The sequence below is a fragment of the Callionymus lyra genome, chromosome 10, assembly GCF_982586985.1.
Source record: "Callionymus lyra chromosome 10, fCalLyr1.hap1.1, whole genome shotgun sequence".
Taxonomy (NCBI): domain Eukaryota; kingdom Metazoa; phylum Chordata; class Actinopteri; order Syngnathiformes; family Callionymidae; genus Callionymus; species Callionymus lyra.
This window is the reverse complement of record NC_141827.1, coordinates 4,538,602-4,559,356: the sequence shown is the minus strand read 5'-3', so window position 1 is coordinate 4,559,356 and position 20,755 is coordinate 4,538,602. Positions and strand designations below refer to the sequence as shown.

Here is a 20,755-nt window from a genome sequence, read left to right as displayed (position 1 = left end):
TCCATCCAGATTGTGTAGTTCAAGGACATCACGTTAAAAAAATGTGTGTTTTGTAAATGGAACCAAAAAACCAACACAAGACAGTTGATGAAGCAGCAATCTTTGTATTTTTTCAAAATAAAACTCACAATAAAAACGTCTTTGAATAGAAAAATAATTTCCGATTTAGTATTAATTTCTTCTTGAAGCAACATTCCAGCCCTTCAGTCTTTCCAGTTCTTTACATCCAGCAACGCCTGTGTTTGGAGAGTAATTTAGACTCGAACTGGGATATAAAAGTGTGTCTTCATGTCGAGGAACATCATCCGAGTGAGACTCGCAGTAGAGCGACACGGTTCCTAGTTCAACACTTCTATGTGGGAAATTTATCAAACTAACACGCTAACACTTAAAAAAGCAGCCCGTCATTGTGTTTGCTAGTTTGCCATGATTGTGTGTCTTTGTTTGTGTATTTATGTGTGCAATTGTTAATGTAACCGTTATGTTTGCTAGTGTGTGTGTTAATATTTTAGCTGGCATTAGCTTGTATAAATGTGTCTCTTGTGTGTTTTTGTATGCAAGTATTTGATGTGTTTATTCATTGTGTTTGTTATTGTGTGCTTGTTATAGTGTGTTTTTTAATTGTGTGTTACAGTGTGTGTCTGTGTTTTACTGTGTGTGTGTTACGAGTGTGTTTGTTTACGTGTTATAGTGTATTTTATAGTTTGTGTGTTAAAGTGTGCGTGTTTTTATTGTGTGTTACAACATATGTGTGTTTTATTGTGTTATTTTGTGTGTGTTAGTAAGTTATAGTGTATGTCCGTTTTTGTTTGTGTGCTATAGTATATATGTGTTTTATTGTGTTTTTTGGATTTTCTGTATAATAGTGTATGTTTTATCATGTAAGTAAGTAAGTAAGTCAATTATATTTATAGAGCTTTTCTAGACCAGGGTCACAAAGCACCTAAACAATCAAAACAATACTCAATAAAATATATATTTTAAAAGATCAAGATAACACCAAGAACATGTGTGTCTTTGCTACCGATTTTGTGTGTTATTGTGTATGTGTTAATGTCTGTGTTTGTGTGTTATAGAGTGTGTTATTGCATGTTTTATTGAGTGTGTTACAGTGTATGTGTGTTTTGTTGTATGTATTTTTGTTTTATTGTATATGTTTTATTGTGCGTTTGCTTCATTGTGCTTGTTCCAGTGACTGTGTGTGTTTTAATTGTTGTGTTATATTCTGTGTGTTACAATGTTTTTTTTGTGTGTGTTATAGTTTTTGTGTTTTACTCTCTGTTTATAAGGGATAGAAAATTGATATTTGTATGTCAATAAACATTCCTGTGAGTGTTGCTGTGTATATGTGTGTGTACATAGACTATGTTTTTGTGATGGATACTTTGTTGAGTGTGTTTTATTGTGTGAGTAAGTTGATGTAAGTTGTGTATCATGTGAACCTTGTGTTCTTTATTGTGTCTGCAATGTATAAATGTGTGTCTTTAATTGTAAATGTGTGCGTTCCAGTTTTACTGAATCTGAGTTGTGTCCTGGTGTGCGTGATGTTGTGCGTCAGTGCTGACAGGGTGTGTCCAGGTTGTGTCCACACTTCCAGCAGCAGTGGTGCTGAGGATGCCAGGTGAGTCCGTCACTCGTGGTGAGGAAGGACTCGCTGAAGATCAGCTGCACCACAGAAAACACACGTTTACATGTTGACAGACGAGCAGGAAGTGAGTCGACAGGAAGTGAGTCCCACCTCGTCGCAGCCGCTGCAGCGCGGCCGCACGCTCTGGCAGTAATGTCGTCCGCAGAGCAGCTTCTGAGCGGCCCAGAAGTAGACCAGGTCCACCAGAACCTCCTGGCACTGGCTGCAGGTGAAGCAGCTGGGATGCCACATGTCCTGGTAACCTGCACGCTCAGCAAACACTGCTGGAGTCTCAGCAGAGATGTCGCCATGGCAACCGCTGCACACCTGATGGACACACACACACACACACACACATAAGTCGGTGTGAAACTAGATATAACAACGAGAAAATAAAATACATATTGTGTGTGCATGTACATTTATGTGAAGTTGTGAATGCAAGTGTGTGTATATGTTTATCTTTACAAATAACCTTTACTTTACTGACTATATGTGTGTGCGTATATGTGAGTGTGTGTGTCTTTGTCTGTGAATATTTTACTGTGTCTTTATGTATGTGTGGACATGCATGCAAGTGTGTGTACCTGTGTGTGTGTTTATATATGTATATGTGTGTACATGCGAGATTGGTTATTTTGTGTAAGTAGGTGTGTGTGTGTGTGTGTGTGGGGGTGTGTGTGTGTGTGTGTGTGTGTGTGTGTGTGTGTGTGTGTGTGTGTGTGTGTGTGTGTGTGTGTGTGTGTGTGTGTGTGTGTGTGTGTGTGTGTGTGTGTGTATGTATGTATGTATGTGTGTGTGTGTGTGTGTGTGTGTGTTTGTGAGAGTACATTGGAATACATGTGTGTGTGCGTACATTGGTATACGTGTGTGTGTGTGTGTGTGTGTGTGTGTGTGTGTACATTGGTATGCGTGTGTGTGTGTGTGTGTGTGTGTGTGTGTGAGAGTACATTGGAATACATGTGTGTGTGCGTACATTGGGGTGTGTGTGTGTGTGTGTGTACATTGGAATACATGTGTGTGTGTGTGTACATTGGTATGTGTGTGTGTGTGTGTGTGTGTGTGTGTGTAAGACGTGTGTTCAATTGTCAGTGTGTCACAGTGTAATAAGATGCCGACAGACTTACATATTTGGCGTCAGCAGCAGTTGTGTTGTTATTGTTGGAGCCCTGGTTCTTCTCTCCGCTCATCTCTTTCACATCCATTCCTGCTCTCTGATTGGCTGCCTCACTCAGAGCCCCGCCCTCCCCAGGTAAGGCCACCTCGCCGACTCCCAGCACCTGCTGCTTGTAGTGCTGGACACAGAGCAGCATGGAGGAGATCTGCAGGAGGAGCAGACGTCAGGTCAGGAACTCACTCTCCCACCAGAACCAGACCTCGTCCTCGCTGGCCAGACTGGGACACTTCATGGGGTCCAGATCGTAGACAGGAAGTTGACCCAGGAGCCGCCGGCGCCGCTGCAGAGACCCCTCGGTGCCGGAGACTGGGCGCTGGTTCTTGGGCAGGAGCTCCATGTAGCGCACGGCCTGTTGTGGAGAAGACATGTCAACGACATTAGACCAGTTTTAATAATTAATTATTGTTAAATTAAATAATATTTAAGTCAGACCATCCATTCCTGTCAGAATAATAATACATTAATATTAAATTAAATAATATTTAAGTCAGACCATCCATTCCTGTCAGAATAATAATAAATTAATATTAAATTAAATTTTATTTAAGTCAGACCATCCATTCCTGTCAGAATAATAATACATTAATATTAAATTAAATAATATTTAAGTCAGACCATCCATTCCTGTCAGAATAATAATAAATTAATATTAAATTAAATTTTATTTAAGTCAGACCATCCATTCCTGTCAGAATAATAATACATTAATATTAAATTAAATAATATTTAAGTCAGACCATCCATTACTGTCAGAATAATAATAAATTAATATTAAATTAAATAATATTTAAGTCAGACCATCCATTCCTGTCAGAATAATAATAAATTAATATTAAATTAAATAATATTTAAGTCAGACCATCCATTCCTGTCAGAATAATAATAAATTAATATTAAATTAAATAATATTTAAGTCAGACCATCCATTCCTGTCAGAATAATAATAAATTAATATTAAATTAAATAATATTTAAGTCAGACCATCCATTCCTGTCAGAATAATAATAAATTAATATTAAATTAAATAATATTTAAGTCAGACCATCCATTCCTGTCAGAATAATAATAAATTAATATTAAATTAAATAATATTTAAGTCAGACCATCCATTCCTGTCAGAATAATAATAAATTAATATTAAATTAAATAATATTTAAGTCAGACCATCCATTACTGTCAGAATAATAATAAATTAATATTAAATTAAATAATATTTAAGTCAGAAAATCCATTAATGTCAGAATTTTAAAAATATATATTATTTTAAAATTCAAAACTAAGAAGTAGTAGAAGTAGAAATAGTAGTAGAATTAGTAGAAGTAGTAGTAGTAAGTACAAGTGGAAGTAGTAGTAGAATTAGTAGTAAAAGTATAAGTAGAATTAATAGTAGAATTAGGAGTACAAGTAGAAGCATAGGTAGTAAAAGCAGTAGTAGAAGTAGAAATAGTAGTAGAAGTAGTAGTAAAAATATATATTATTTTAAAATTCAAAACTACTTTTCAAATAGTCGAGATAGACGATTATTGTCAGAATTAAAAAATATATATTTAATTTAATTTATTTCAAATGAAGTACTTTAAATATTGAATTTAAACTAATTTAAAATTTGAATTTATCAATTGAAAATTTTTAAGCATTGAATTTTATTTTCTTGAATCATTTATTTAAGTGATGTTTCTTTTGAAAAGTCGGATTTGTTTGTTTAAAATAATTCAAAAAAACTTGATTTATATATCTTCAAAAATGTATTAATCTTCACAAAGAGTTAGATATTGTAATTGCAATAATTTAAAAATATAATATGAATTTGTAGCCTTAAAACATGTTGGTATAAAAGTGCCACGATTTTCATATTGAATTTAAAAGGCTATAAATTCAAAAATATTAAATTTCGAGATTTTATTTTGAAAATCGTTCTGTTTTTTAATTTGAATCAACTTTATTTGTAGGAGAATAAACCAGAGGTTCTCGCACCAGCTTCTGGTTCAGGCTCGCCGGCGCCCAGTCGTAGGTGGTCGTGTTGAAGGTCGGGTCTTTACGCGACACCACCGGGTTGGTGACGATCATGCGGTTCCTCTTGTAGGTGCGAAGCCCGCCGCCACCTTTGACCTTTGCCGTCAGGTGAGCGCAGGGCGAGTCGCTCAGCAGGCGACCCATCCTCTGGTCGTCCTCGGCGTCGCCGCCGGGAACGTGGTCCACCGAGCTGCAGCCGCAGACCGTGCAGGCCTTCCTGAAGATGGCAGATGTTTAGAAGAAACTTCTAGTCCCAGTAATAGTTCTGTACCTCCAAGAATGTTCCTGAAGACCCGAACACTTGTCTTTGCACAGGAGGCATCGAGCCGGACGAGCTGCTGGACAAACACTCTGACAGAAACAAAGTCAAATCGTTATTTATAAACCAGAACATTTGCATTTACAGAAGAAAATACAGTGAATGATGAAGATGATGAAGATGATGAAGATGATGAAGATGATGAAGATGATGAAGATGATGAAGATGATGAATGTTTGAAAGTTTTAGTTTTAAAGTAAAAATGAGTGGAAACAGTTGAAATGATGACATAAAAGAAAAACTTATGTGAAGACGTTGAAATGAACTGAAAAAGGTTGAGGAGAAGAAAAAAAAGAAAACAAAGAAGAAAAAAAAGTAGTAGAATTTGTATTAGAAGTAGATTAAGTAGTAGTAGAAGTAGAATAAGTAGTTGTAGTGGGAGTAAAAGCAGTAATAGTAAAAGTATAAGAATAATTAATAGTAGAATTAGTAGTACAAGCAGAATCATGAGTAGTAAAAGCAGTAGTAGAATTAGTAGAAGTAGTAGTAGTAGTAAGTACAAGTATAAGTAGTAGTAGAAATAGTAGAAGTAGTAAGTACAAGTAGAGTAGTAATATAATTAGTAGTACGAGCATAATTAGAATTAATAGTAGAATAAGTAGTACAAGTAGTAGTACAAGTATAAGTAGAATTAATAGTAGAATTAGTACAAGTAAAAGCATGAGTAGTAAAAGCAGTAGTAGAAATAGTAGTAGAATTAGTATTTGTAGTAGTAAGCACAAGTAGAAGTAGTAGTAATAGAATAAGTAGTAGAAGTAGTATTAGTAGTAGTATGTACAAGTAGAAGTAGTAGTAGAAGTAGTATTAGTAGTAGTAAGTACAAGTATAAGTAGTAATAGAATAAGAAGTAGAAGTAGTAGTAAGTACAAGTAGAAGTAGTAGTAGAATAAGTAGTAGAAGTAGTATTAGTAGTAGTAAGTACAAGTAGAAATAAGATAAGACAGAGATTAAAGATGTTAACATTATATTGGTCTTTAAGATAAGATAAGAGACTGTTAACATTACAAGGGAATGTGTAAGTGAAAAACATTTTATTAAGATTAATTGAGCCAAAATATTGAAAAGCATCAGAAACTAATCCTTCATCATTCATCAAGTTTCAGGTCAAATCAGGTTAAAGTACTTTTGTTTGTCGTATTATAAAGTTTTATATTAAAGTATAACAATAGACTCGAAGGAAGGATGTGACCATATATGGACGTCCCCGGTTGTTTGTTGTAATCATTTGGATTATAGAGAATAAAATACGTTGAAGTTTATATTGGGAGTTGAAAGGAGACGAGATAAGCTGGAGGAGTGAGATGTTGTGATAACACTGGGCCAGAGGACGCACACACACATGTACACACACGTACACACACATCCTCGGCTGATGATGTCATCGATCCACCCAGTGACATCATCTTATCTAATCAACCAACACATCGTTTATCGTTTCCTCCTCTTCCTGCTTCACTGTCACAGGTTCTACACATCAACTCTACACACACGCTGAAGACAACAACTACACACCCTCGTCCACAACATCAAACCCACACAGACACTAACCAAGACACACACATAGACTTGTGCAATATGAAGCTACAAAGAAAACACACACACCTGCGAGCATACAAAACAGTTACACACTTGCTAAACAATAAGTACAACAATATACAACACAAAATAAAACAAACTACTGAAGAAACGACCACGACTGAAAAGGAACACAAAAAACCAACACACACCAAAACAAATACACACCACCTTAAACTAAAAACGCACCTCGTACCCAATAAGTGTGTGTATTGTCAAGAATCTGTTGATACGAGATGTATCACGAAACATGTGCAACGATACCGTATATCACGATACTGTAGTAACAAGTATATATGTGTAGTATTGTCGCGTGACTCTGGTGTTGTGATAGTGTAGTAACAAGTATATATGTGTAGTATTGTCCAGTGCTTGAGTCTGGTGTTGTGATAGTGTAGTAACAAGTATATATGTGTAGTATTGTCCAGTACTTGACTCTGGTGTTGTGATAGTGTAGTAACAAGGATATATGTGTAGTATTGTCCAGTACTTGACTCTGGTGTTGTGATAGTGTAGTAACAAGGATATATGTGTAGTATTGTCGAGTGTTTCTGGTGTTGTGATAGTGTAGTAACAAGAATATATGTGTAGTATTGTCCAGTACTTGACTCTGGTGTTGTGATAGTGTAGTAACAAGGATATATGTGTAGTATTGTCGAGTGTTTCTGGTGTTGTGATAGTGTAGTAACAAGTATATATGTGTAGTATTGTCCAGTACTTGACTCTGTTGCAGAATTTAAAGACCACATGACTCTTGACGGAGTCATTTTTTTTTTTTTTTTTTAAACCAAAATATGTCCAAACATCAGCTTTAAAAGCTGCTGGAATCACTGTATCCTCTCGTCCTCAGTCATCACAGGATTTTAATGTCATCTGCGGTGGACGTAATGATTACCGCCATCTAGCGGACGCAAGATTAATTGTAACACAAAAATGAACACAGTGTAGAAGCATCAAGTCCACTGTATCCTCTCGTCCTCAGTTATCAGGATTTCATTGTTCTTTAGCTGAGGAGGATGTAACGACTGCTGCCATCGAGTGGACGGAAGTTAAATTGCAACACAAATAAAACAACAGCACAAAAATGTGCACGTAGAAAATAAAATAAAGAGTTTAAAAAATGACTCAGTGCTGTTGAATAGCGATACAGTGTCGTGACATTAAATATTGCGATGCTTAAGTGTATTGATTTTTTCTTACCCACCCAATACTAGGGAAGTGAGTAGTACCGGAGGTTTAATTGCAACACAAAAATGAACAAAAAGCGTGTTGCATGAAATAGTGCTGTTGAATATTGATATTAATATTATCAATATTTTACAAAAGCTAGGTACAAACACACCCAAACACTGGAATGAAGACATAAAAACACACTTATGTTGTGAGTCTCTTCTGACATGTCCACGTAATCTTTGCTTCTTATCTTAAATACTGACATGTTTATAGGTCACTGACATGAACACGTATCTACAGCAACATGTCGTGATGAGTGACAGATAGTTGATGGTGTTGAAAAGGTCACGGCGACGATGAAACAGCAGAAACAGCTGAAGAGATTAAACCGAGTCTCTGTGGATCAAACTGACCCGGGTGTGGATTAGAGAAGATTCTATTGTTGAGTTCACGCCCGACAACCATCAGTTCAACACATGGTGACGTCACTACTGTTAAAGATGGTGTCCAACATGACAGAGAAACATCACTAGATGTTTTGGTTTTTTTAAGTCTAATTCATATATATATAGTTGTTGTTTTTTTCCTTATTTCAATATCCTAAATTTGTAGCCTTAAATCCAGTATAATTAAGTCAGTTTAATTGTGCTATTCCTTTGGAATTATTGAAATTGAGGTGTTTTTTTAAAAGTATTTAATAATTATATTATTTCAGAAAATTCTATATTCGAAGATTGATTTAAAAACATATTCCATAAATTCAATATTATTTGTTCTCTTTTTAATTCAATATAAAATGCTGATTAATCCGGTTAAATAGTGTCACCAGACATTACCAAAAGTTTACCGAGCTACTCGATCAAACTTTTAACCAATCACAGGCACGCAGACGATCATGTGACGTTGAAGAAGAACTGGAGCATCAATTTATCATCAATGACACGATTATACCGACATGTCTATACTGAATTAAGAGGCTACAAATTAAAAGGTTTGAATTCATAATTTAAAAAATATTATTGGTATTAGAATATCAAACTTTATGTAAAGAAAAAAATCATTAAAATGAAAAAAATCAAATAAATTCAATCATCTGAAGAAAAAAAAAATCATCCTTTTATTATAAAAAAAATTAAGGAATTCAATTAATTAAAAAATAATGTTATTCTTATAAAATCAACATTTAAATTCAAAGATTCAACATTTGAAACGTTTAATTAAATCACTCAATATTCCTCTGACCTGGATTTACTTCCACACTATTTGTTCACCGTCGACCCACTTCTCTTCTAATGGACCTCGAGGTCATCATTCCTCAGCGTTCTTGTCGAACGAGACTCCATGAAGGAAACCTTCAGGTCCGGACCGTAATCAGGAGGAAATGTGGAGCGGCTCTAATTTTAGGTGTCAGATAAGAGCCGTCGTGGACCAGAGTCGGCAGAGAAATTACAAACACGTCGACTATGTGGAAGGAAATGAAGGGAAACGATAAGGACTCAAAGGTCAAAAAGGTCAAATGGATATTTTTATCCCGTTCAAACACAAATACGTCGACTCTGTCAACAAACTTTGTATCTGTCATTACGACCAGAGAGTTTATCACGCTCGAAACATCCTTGATTTAATCCCAAAATTGTCTTGTTTTTACTCGTTTTATTCATTAATTAAACCCAACAGTACATGTGACACCGACCTCAACAGCTCCCATGATGCTTGGCCGCCCAGCTAACCAATCACAGCTGTCGACGACAAAGTAAGTAAGTAAGTGATTTTTATTTATATAGCGCTTTTCCAGACCAGGGTCACAAAGCTCTTAAACCATCAAAACAATACTAAAATAAAACATATGCAACATTTAAATACAGCACTTTAAAGACCAATCAGCCGTCACTCCACAGAGCAGTGTGTAGAAAGGCATCATGGGAGTTCACCGTTTTGTTGTCACCATAAGTAAGGTGGGCGATACGTCCGTCCCACTAAGTACTGTGATCTGCTGTTTAAATATCATGTTTTTTAAAAGTGTGTCATACCTCAAACCTCCTCATCCACTTCCAGACACACACACACGCACACACACACACACACACACACACACACACACACACACACACACACACACACACACACACACACACACACACACACACACACACACACACACACACTCAACCACAACACACGCACAACAAAACATGAGAACATCCAGACCCGACCACGCACCACTACACAAAATCCTTTGATACAAACGACTACACAAATACACAGGAGCAGAGTTGGAATGATATCTTCATAATCCTGAAGTCATTGTGTATTATTTCCATCCTGGTGATGCAGTCGTTCCAGCAGGTCATCCTGACAGGTGACACTGATCCACCAGAGGGTTCGGAACCAAAGTCACCTCTGGACCCTCTGATGACACCGATATGTCTCTGGACTACATTTTAGAATCACACATTGACTGTCAAAAAGTAGATGATAATAACTGGGAGAATTCAGTTACCTGTGTGAGGTGAAGCTTATTGTGTGTAAGTATTGTCATCAGTAACAATGAACGGTAAATATGAATCCGTGTATTTATCATGATCTCTTTGGACGAGATCACATCGAACTCAACTAACTGAGTATCGTTAAGAATCTATATCACAATACAGGGTCAACAATACGATATATAGTGATACTGTAGTAACAAGTATATATGTGTAGTATTGTCCAGTACTTGACTCTGGTGTTGTGATAGTGTAGTAACAAGTATATATGTGTAGTATTGTCCAGTACTTGACTCTGGTGTTGTAGTATTTACAGACCACATGACTCTTGACGAAGTCGTAACTACTTTCATTTGTTTTCAAACCAAAATATGTCCAAACATCAGCTTTAAAAGCTGCTGTAGTCATTGTATCCTCTCGTCCTCAGTCATTGCCGGATTTCAATGTTATCTGCGAGGACATAATGACTGCTGCTATTTAGCGAACGCATGATTTATTGCAAGACAAAAATTAACACAGTGTAGAAGCATCAAGTCCACTGTATCCTCTCGTCCTCAGTTATCAGGATTTAATGGTTCTTTAGCTGTGGAGGACATAACGACTGCTGCCATCTAGCGGACAGAAGTTTAATTGCAACACAAAAATGACAGAACAGCGCAAACGTTTGCATGTAGAAAATAAAACGAGCTTAAAAAACGACTCAGTGCTGTTGAATAGCGATACAGTGTCGTGAAAATAAATATTGCGATGCTTAAGTGTATTGATATTTTCTTGCGCACCAATACTAAACACTTAAATTAACATGCAGCAGGATTTAGCTGCGGTGGACGTGATGACTGCTGCCATCTAGTGGACGGAAGTTTAATTGCAACACAAAAATGAACAACTTTAATATATGTTAATTGTAAATAAATAAACACTATTCATTTTATTTTACAAACACTTTGTTCAACTATAAAAGAACTACGTTTACACATAAAATTGTTAGAGTAACGTGGAAAAGAACATTGCGATGCATCGCTTCATCAATATATTCTAACACCCTGAACTCAAACAGTCCGAACGAAAACAAGTAACTCTTTGAGTCGCCCGTGCTTTTGTTGCTATGGCGACAGCATCGATTCCACTGTCCATCACTTTAAGACTCTAAACACTGTAACGTTTATCTTCTCATTCCTCGTTCTTAGAAGTACTTTGAGTAACATGTGTGTATCATAAACGTCCTTAACTGCTTCTTCAACGCAGCCCGAGAGGTTCTCAAGTATTAGGCGCAAATACAAGTAAGTCGACCTTTGACCTGTCGTGCACAAGCGAGTCCTACCTTCTCCATGGCTGCGCTCACGTGGAACCGTCCTCCGCTGCCTCCAGAACAATGAGACTTTTTAAATTCCTCTCTCCTCCAGCACACTTCCTCTGGTCCCGCCCCCTCCGTCCTCCCGGACCAGTGAGTCGCTGCCTCGCCGCAAACCCACCGTCTAGACTTCCATCTTCCTCCACATCACTCCATCAGGAACCCAAGTCTGTGGCCCAGATATCCGAGAAGATCCAGCTCCGAAGGTTTTCCCTCCTCCCTTCATCCTCCTCCCTTCATCCTCCTCCCTTCATCCTCCTCCCTTCATCCTCCTCCCTCTGCAACATGAACTCAGCAGGTTTCTACACGCCTGGAACACACTCGTCTCAATGTGTTTTCACTTTTCCTGGAGGGAGAGAAAGAGAAGAAAAAAGGCCCCCGAGGGACTTCCTGTTGCCGTCACTCACGGTGATTCTGTCAAAGCCTGACCAGTCAAAGTGTCGGATCCGCTCTTGAGAAACACGTTGATGGGAAAAACATGATCGAGAACATATGAACAACAGATGGAATCTTTCATCTTCAAGTCAAACAGATTTGATTCATTTTTAAAGCATCATTCGACCTCAGTATCCACTGAAAACATCAACTATTCTGGACTATTTTACTTTAAACTTTGATAAATATTACAGTAGATTCTGACTTATCTTATTAGAAATAACTTCCTTCATACATGTTTAACACTCATAAACATAACCCGTCGACTGCTAGTAATCATACATGTATTTTATTCAAACAGATAAATGTGTAGAACACCAGTATTGATACACTTTTATGTTAAACTCTTATTTATTAAACATCATAACATAACTTTTACGTTACACACAAACCAAAGTACACAAGCTTAAAAAATGTTAAATATTTTTTACTGAGAAAATGTCCCAGAGTAAAACGTTTTAAAGTTCAACTAACATGAAACTCTCCTGACATGTAGTGAATGTTCTTCAAGACACAGTAACTTCTCATCATGACCATGTTTTACACTTTATTACTTTATAAAGTTGCTCTGAAATCTGGACGAACGAGAGGTTACGAGAGTACATTATGAGGTAATAATGGCTTCACTCCTCCTCCAGCTGTAATCACGCTTTGTTTATACAATGAGTCTCTTGGAGGTGGAGACTTCGGGGATTGATGACACGCGGTGACTAACCCCATTAGCTTTCTGTTTGTTAGCATTTGACACATATACAATGACTTTCACATAAAAAATATAAACCCAATATATAAAATATAAACCCAACATAAAGACGACAATATCACATTGTTTAGTTACAAGTACTGTCTTAGTTTGCAAAATATATAGTACAACAAGGCTTGTAACAGGCGGGAACAGGTAAGAGTGCTTTAGCAAACAAGCTAACAGAAGCTAACATTGACAACAGACACGGTTCGCTAATAACCGTCTTATTATTATTGCACCTTGTTATTCATTTTAATCCCACTATGACCTAAAGTGTGTGTTTATCACTATACAGGGTTTTATTATTTCTGTGTCCGAGTAAGAGTTAACTTATACTGACAAACCACAGATTCTAACCAAAATCATAGCTGTGCAGGAATGAAGGCAGAAACTTCTCAGTGCAAAACTATTGAACTAATGCGCTTAATTCCAGCCAAAACCACAGACATGCAGCTTCATAAATACTTTAAGCTGGAAATGTATCCAACGATGAGGCCTCTGGGAGGAAAGTGAGAAGTTAAAGGACCAAATAAACATGATGGTGTTTGTTCGATTGAATTTAGATCTACAACTAAAGCTCATCCCTGCATTGTTTCATTGGTTTTATGCATTAGTGGTGGTTTCTGGGTCGAATAACCTTTGAGGTAACATGTTTAAAGAAGGGAGATTTTAACATGTTTTTGCACTTACCCGTCCTTCTGTGGGAGATGAATGTGGCGAGAGACGAGAACACGAAACAGACTCGAGACATCATCTCTTCAGTATTTTATATTATTCTCTTTTGTTAAAAAACAGGACTTCATGACAATTTGACGCTTGATCACAGACAGTGTGGATTCTACTGCATTCAGAGTCGTTCAGTAACTGGACACACATCCCGTGACAAACATGTCGCCTCCTCATCTTCACGTTGAAGCTTCTCTTGATCAAAAACCAGGTCAAACGTTCTGATTGAAAGTGTCACAGAAATATGTGATCGTGGACACAAACTATAGTCATTATAATCATCTTCATCAGAAACAGTTCTTCATGTTTGCAGCACTTACAGATAAAGGAAGACATCTTGCACTAAAATCCCTTGTTATTTACCTCCACGATCAAACAATTTTCACTCTATTTTCCTTTTTTTTAAATGATAAAAACATCATTTCTGAATCAGTGAAAGCAGCTTCTACTCAAACCTAGAGCAACATCCATGGTTCAAACTTTACCTTCCATTTTAGCAGAAAAACAAACGTCTAGCGTAGACCGTTTTAGATTATTCCTGGTCTCGGCGGTCGTAATGTTATGGCCGACTAGTTTGCATCCTAAACAAGTCGGTTCTCTTCAACACTTCATTCAAGGCAGCCCGAGTCAGAAAGCAAGAGTCGATCAAAGACTGTAAACACGTCAGCAAAGTAAATGTACGACATCACATACCTGTCCACCATTTTGTTTCTCACACATTCTTCTGCAGCACCTTCGCACCGAAATGCTGGTTTTGTTTCGTCGCTCCTGTCCGTCTTCATTATCTTCCATGACAAATGCAGCTGACCAGGGCCAAAATCTAAAAAAAAAGAAGCTTTGATTGTTCCACTTCTCTCCGGGTCGAGTTCGTAAAAGAAGGCGCAGGTTTTCCTCCTGGAGCGCTACATGATGATCCGAGGTTCTGGTACCGACTCGTTGATGGATTTATGAGGAAGGACGTTGGCGCCGTTGAGGTAAAGCTCGTCGTTCACGATCACATCTTCACCCAATACTGTCACGTTCTCCATTCGGACCTGAGACGATGATGGGAAACAGGAAAATTAACTTTATTTCAAAGCGTCTCCATGACGACGGTCTCTCACCCACTGCCCCACGGACGAGCTCCAGCCCACGATGCAGCTCTCCAGCCAGGAGTGAGATCGGACTCTGGCTCCCTTCAGAACCGTGCAGCGCTTGATCCGGACGCCGTCTTCCACCACCACTCCGGCACCGAGGGTCACGTTCGGGCCGATGGTGCAGTTCTGCCCGATCTGGGCCGTCGGGTCCTTGCGAAGAAAAGAACGAGGAATGAAAAGTCGTGAAATGTTCAGATTGATTTTTATCCCTTTTATGACTAGACTTTTGTTGTTATGGTAAGAACTCTGAAATTACACAAAAATGATAAATGAAAAGATAAAGATTCTAATTTGAACTATTAAAAAAAGTTATAACATCATTTCATGATAATTACATAATATTCAGGTTAAACACTGACTCTTTTGTCTCACTCCCTCTCAGTGAACTTTGTGCGTTCAGTTTTTTTATAATCACCAAATGATGAATTCTTTGATTTAATGATTGACTTTTTTTTTCACACATAGATGATTTTTTTTTTTTTAGTAATTGTATTCAAACCCTGATATATTTATATTGAAATTAAAAGGGCAAAAATAAGTATTTTATAATAATTATAATTATTTGAATTACAATATCAAACATTATTAATTTAGAAAATAATTGATTTCTTTTTTTACTTATTAAAAATATAATTAACCTTTTGATATATAAATTAAATAATATCTCAAATAATCTCAAATTAAAATAAATCAATATATTAATTTAACTTGAATGCTATTATTAAAAAAAACTTTGCTTTAGAAAACCAACAACATTTAAATAAAATAAAGAAAAATCAAAGTATGTATATATTCTGATGACACTAATAACATCTCTTACATCTTTTCCTTGATTTTCTGGAACTCCTGTATTGTTATCAGTTTTATCTTGATCTTTAAAGTATATACTTTATTGAGTATTGTTTTGATTGTTTAAGCGCTTTGTGACCCTGGTCTGGAAAAGCACTATATAAATAAATATTATTTACTTACTTACTTACCACAGTCAATCTAACTCATTTACATGATGTAATACACTTACAATACATCACGTACTGTGTGATTAAGAATATTAATTAGGAAACAGGCGCTTAAAACTCGAACACACCACCAAGACGTTGCCGAGGAAACCGGGGCCGGTCCGCAGCTTGTCGGGAGCCTGTTGCCGTAGAGACTGGAGGTACATGCACATTCCGGTCAGGAAGTCTTTGGGCTGGCCGATGTCCATCCAGAAGCCTGTCGACAAACACACAGTGGGTTACCATGGTAACGGCACAACACGCTGAACTCTTTCCTAAAAAAAGACCTTGTTATTTTCCATTTAAAAAGGTGGCTCAGAGTTTCATCACATTTTTGTTTCATGTAAACATTTACAATTCTGTTTACAAACTTTGTTTTGACCAGAATGTATTACTGAAGAGTAACAACCCAAAAACGAAATAGTATGAATAAATGTTTTTCTGTAGAATGTACTTATTATTTCTTTGTTAAATGACATTTGTTGAAAAACTAATGACATGAACCAGAAACACTCATTATATCAGTGAAGAAACATGAGGCACTGAAGGCACATATTTATGTCTTAAGCATAAATCAGTTTCAATCACAATATTATCATCAAATAATATTTCTAAAAAGGATACTATGAAGAAACTAAGTTACTGTACATGTTTGCTCGGTGATATTACTGGACGAGGTCGAACAGAACTGACTGAAAAACTGGAAAAAACAAGTGTTTTTGATCAGTTTGATGAAAATAATAGTAAAGCTATAACCAGACTTCTATTAAGACTAACCTAGAAGTGACGACTCGGGACTAACTCGGTCAGAGAGGCACAGAAGGTTCTCGGTTTAAATCAATTTGGTTGAAACAAGAAGAATTCTTACGAACGGATGAAACCAAAAACACAATTAAAATGATAAAAACTCAACATCTGTGCTTCTCTGTGCATGAATTTGGGCTCAAAGTGGAAAACTTACGTTTGACGGAACTGTTGGCTGAAAAATAATGAACATCAAACATCAACATATGGATCAATTAAAGAAATGTTTTATGTCGAATCACTGGGATCTAAACTGCTAATGGTTATATAAGAGATCAATTAACAAAAAGTTATTCACAGACAAGTTTAAAAGTGATAGTTAAACTTAGACTTTTATAATGTTTGTGTTTCACATCTGTTTGAATCCATATTGTTGCTGATTAGTTTGACATGTTTGTCCGTCTAGAGCCGTGGTTCTTAACCTTGTTGGAGGAACCGAACCCCACCAGTTTCATATGCACTTTCACCGAACCCCTCTTTAATGAAAAATAAAATATGATTTCTTGTATTCCCCGTCTCCATGCAGCTTCAAGAAGTGTTCCTTTAGTTTTGCCGGTGCGAGAATAGAGTTGCTCATCTTGGCTTTAAAATCATGCAGATAGTACGCTCATGTTGTACATATTCGTTTGACCACTTTCTTCTTTTGCCCAACATAGTTAGTATGGATTCAAATATTAAAAAGGAATAACACAACATACTACCACGACAGTCGCATTAATTCCCCTCAGCACTGATTGGCCAAGCAGAGCGGAGGCTCCTGAGACCGACTCACCGAACCCCTAGGGTTCGATCGAACCCAGGTTAAGAACCACTGGACTAGATCCTCAATAAAACGTAGATGAAGCTAAACTGAAACTAAGTCACTGACGAGGCATCTTCGCAGCAGATACTGAAGTAAATGTTTCAAGAAAACAGTCAATTTACCACAAACAACACAACAACAGTAATAACACAATGAAACACAACTTAATAACTTGTTTCGATTGATGAAAAGTTCTGTCAAGTGTCAGTGATAGAGTTTCAACGTCCTGTTAAAATCAGTGTTAAAAAGTAGTAGAAGAAGAAACTGTAGAGTCATTTCCTGTAAGTGTGTAGTGACAGTGTTTGGTTTGAGAAAGTACTACACTGTCGAAATTTGCGCACTACGGGAACAACTGCACTGTCTCACAGCTTGATGGATCTACTGACTCCTTAAAGAAACATCTTAAGATGTTTTTATTTGTTCAGGCTTTTCCTTGATTTTCTGTAACTCCTGTTGTGTTCTCAGTATTATCTTGATCTTTAAAGTATATACTTTATTGAATATTGTTTTGATTGTTTAAGCACTTTGTGACCCTGGTCTGGAAAAGCACTATACAAATAAAAATTACTTACTTACAGTGTTCTGTGAAGCAGTGCACTTAGAAGTGTGTGATTTGAGAGACAGCACAAGTGTGTTACCTTGTAGCTCCATGGCATACAGATGTCCTTCTTCCGCCATCACTGGAAATATCTCCTTCTCTATCGACGTCGGTCTCAGCTGCAAACAGACGTGAGATGGTTCAGTTCAACATAAGATAGATGGATCTGAATCAAGAGCAGAATATTGATGCCGGTGACAGACCTGGATCCTGCCGAGCATGCTGGGATTGAAGATGTACATGCCAGCGTTGATTTTATTGGAGACAAAAACTTGGGGTTTCTCCACAAAACGGTGGATTCGTCCACCCTCTGGCTCAAAGACCACCACTCCGTATTTGGAGGGCTCTTCTACCCGAGTGACCTTGATGGACACACATGACAGGTTTAGGGTCAACGAAGAAAACAACAACTGTTAAATTATTTTATTTATTTTTTATTTCCCAGTGGGTTAATAAATATATTTAGAAAATACATTTGACTATATCGACTCTTGTTCTTCGGAAACTAATCATGTTTCATTCTGAAATGAAGATGTTATTTTTTAATAGTTAAGAAAATGTTCATCAGCCTCGGTCGATAGTTGAAGAGCCTACAGCTCCCCCGTGTGGTGTGTTAAGGTTACGAAAATAATTTCATGTCCATTTTATTCGTTGTCTGGTGTTGGACATGGACAATATAATGTATGGCATAGTTTCTATCCAAGAGAAACATCATTCATTCAACACCATTATTATAATGTTATTTCTAGAAATAGTGGTAAAGATACAGCATCTCTGAAACAGGCTCTACAAAGTGCTTTACCTGACTAAACATTCATTAAAATAACAAAGACGTAAGTCACAGGTGGCAAACAAAACAGTCATAAAGTGAAACAAAAGAAAACGTTGTGGAGGGAAAATGCAAAACAGGATCTGAGTAAGTAAATAAAACGTCATACAATAAACCAGTTTGTAACATTTTTAGTAATCGATCATCTTCCATTATCTGACTTGGTGGAGAAGAGTTTTTTAAGAACCCATCACTCAATCGATTAATAAAGTCAATCTTTCCATCTCAGACCCAAAGAATGATTATATTGACTAGAAAGAAAAAGATGAAGGTTGAATGTTTTGTGGTGAACGTACCACGATGGTTCCTTCTCTGCCGTGGAGCTGATGAAACTTAAGCATATCTTTGAAGGGAAAGTCACAGATCACGTCTGAGTTGAGGACAAAGAACGGCTCGTTGTCGACGGTCAGCAGTTCTCGAGCCAACGCCAGCGGTCCGGCTGAACATGAACACAAACCAGCGTCAAGTCTCGTTATTTTAAGTAATTAACAGACATTTATTTATCAATGACATTGATCTTATCGATTGATTGATTGAGCTCAAGTGTGCTTCAGTTACTATGATACTTCATTATCATATTATTAACTAAACAATAGTAACACTTGTGTAGTTTACTCACCAGTTCCCAGCGGCTCCTTCTCGTGCGACAGTGAGATACGAATTCCAAGCTTTAATAATAATTTAAAAAAAAGAGTAAAGTCAATTTTGACTCAGTAAAAGTCATGAAATCATTCAAATTACTCCAGTTTTATTATAATTATTGGGACTCAAACCACTACCAACTCTCAACTTTGATTGACACTTGGTTAAACTCACTCTTTCCTCTTGGACTCTCATCTCGCGCTCCAGCAGCTCCGACATGTAGCTCACGGCCAGAACCACATGATCCACACCAGCCTTGACCGGAGACAAACAAAAGTTGGCAAAGTCAACAAAAGGTTTAATAAAATGAAAGTCGAAGCATTGACTCGTTTTCTTCACCTGCGCCAACGCTTCCACCTGGTGCAGCAGGATAGGTTTGTTGCAGAAGTCCACCAGGGGTTTGGGAACACTGAGGGTGAGGGGTCTTAGTCGGGTCCCGTAACCACCGACCAGAATTAAAGCCTTCATGATTCTTTTGTTAGTGACCACAGACACAGGTCATCGACACTGGAGCCAGCCTGGTGAGAGGAAGAACGTTTAATGGTTTCTAATCGTCTTAATAACCACATTCTGCCGTCTTTTATTTCTAATACTTTTATAAAATAAATAATCTACTACCTTAATATCATATGTGAACATGTTTCAAAAGACAACACAGCATTTCTTTGGCTCAAGTGACACTTTTAAATTGAAACTATAGGTACAGGGACAGAAGTGTGTAATATTTGTACCATATTTTCGTAGTATTTAGTCACACATGTATTTCCTTGTTATGGCAGTGATTCCATATATATTTGTTGTTGTTGTTTTTTAGATCGAACCCACTCATGTTCTTTGCTACTACATTCTGAGCATCAGTTTGTGACATTTCAATCACATTTTGGATTTAGCGAACACAAAATAAACAACAACAATGAATCAGAAACATTAACTTTTCCATTAGGGTTATTAATAATAATAACAGATCCAGTAAATGCAGAACTATTGACGGATGATAGCATCATGTTGCTAAGCTAACATGCTTGTATCATTTGAGCGAATGTGGAGCAATTTTTTTTACTTTCTTACACCTGGAGAAAAAAGTCCTTCTACTGCCTCGTGTCGTTTGGAAAGGTGAGTAGAAATGCTTTTAGTTTCACTTACCGGTGGACGTCAGAAGATTCCTGCCAGTGGGACGCTGGGAATGACACGTAAGACCACTCACACTCCAAATTCCCCTGATCAGCTGTCAACTATACACATCCGGTTTATCCTTTCACAATAAAACAAGGATTCTCGTATTTAAAAGTTTGTGGTAAGAACCGATTATTTAATTGTCT

At 37.0% G+C, this 20,755-nt stretch overlaps 2 protein-coding genes across 2 annotated transcripts; both read right to left on the bottom strand.

Annotated features, from left to right (window-relative positions):
• Positions 1-94: 94 nt before the first annotated feature.
• Positions 95-11,904, bottom strand: lmcd1 (LIM and cysteine-rich domains 1). The gene is made up of 7 exons (XM_087800629.1): positions 11,692-11,904; positions 5,089-5,168; positions 4,779-5,034; positions 3,004-3,153; positions 2,755-2,949; positions 1,739-1,954; positions 95-1,665 (listed from the first exon to the last, which is right to left on the bottom strand). The coding sequence occupies exons 1-7, from the start codon at positions 11,698-11,700 to the stop codon at positions 1,555-1,557; spliced, it is 1,017 nt and encodes a 338-aa protein (XP_087656755.1). The 5' UTR covers positions 11,701-11,904; the 3' UTR covers positions 95-1,554.
• A 1,747-nt stretch (positions 11,905-13,651) lies between these two features.
• Positions 13,652-20,664, bottom strand: gmppb (GDP-mannose pyrophosphorylase B). Its single transcript, XM_087801439.1, has 10 exons — positions 20,580-20,664; positions 19,776-19,954; positions 19,611-19,691; positions 19,414-19,462; positions 19,091-19,233; positions 18,169-18,327; positions 18,006-18,084; positions 15,851-15,978; positions 14,731-14,913; positions 13,652-14,661 (listed from the first exon to the last, which is right to left on the bottom strand). Exons 2-10 carry the CDS (start codon positions 19,902-19,904, stop codon positions 14,530-14,532), a joined length of 1,083 nt encoding a protein of 360 aa, XP_087657565.1. The 5' UTR covers positions 19,905-19,954; positions 20,580-20,664; the 3' UTR covers positions 13,652-14,529.
• Positions 20,665-20,755: the final 91 nt, after the last annotated feature.

Coding starts and splice junctions, on each gene's coding strand:
- lmcd1 (XM_087800629.1), bottom strand. Junction 5,035..5,088: donor CTTCAGGAACATTCTTGGAG/GTACAGAACTAT, acceptor TGCCATCTTCAG/GAAGGCCTGCACGGTCTGCG. Junction 1,955..2,754: donor CTGCTGCTGACGCCAAATAT/GTAAGTCTGTCG, acceptor TGTGTCCATCAG/GTGTGCAGCGGTTGCCATGG.
- gmppb (XM_087801439.1), bottom strand. CDS start 19,904: ATGAAGGCTTTAATTCTGGTCGGTGGTTACGGGACCCGACTAAGACCC. Junction 19,463..19,610: donor TGAGAGTCCAAGAGGAAAGA/GTGAGTTTAACC, acceptor TTATTATTAAAG/CTTGGAATTCGTATCTCACT. Junction 14,662..14,730: donor GCTCGTCCGTGGGGCAGTGG/GTGAGAGACCGT, acceptor TCATCGTCTCAG/GTCCGAATGGAGAACGTGAC.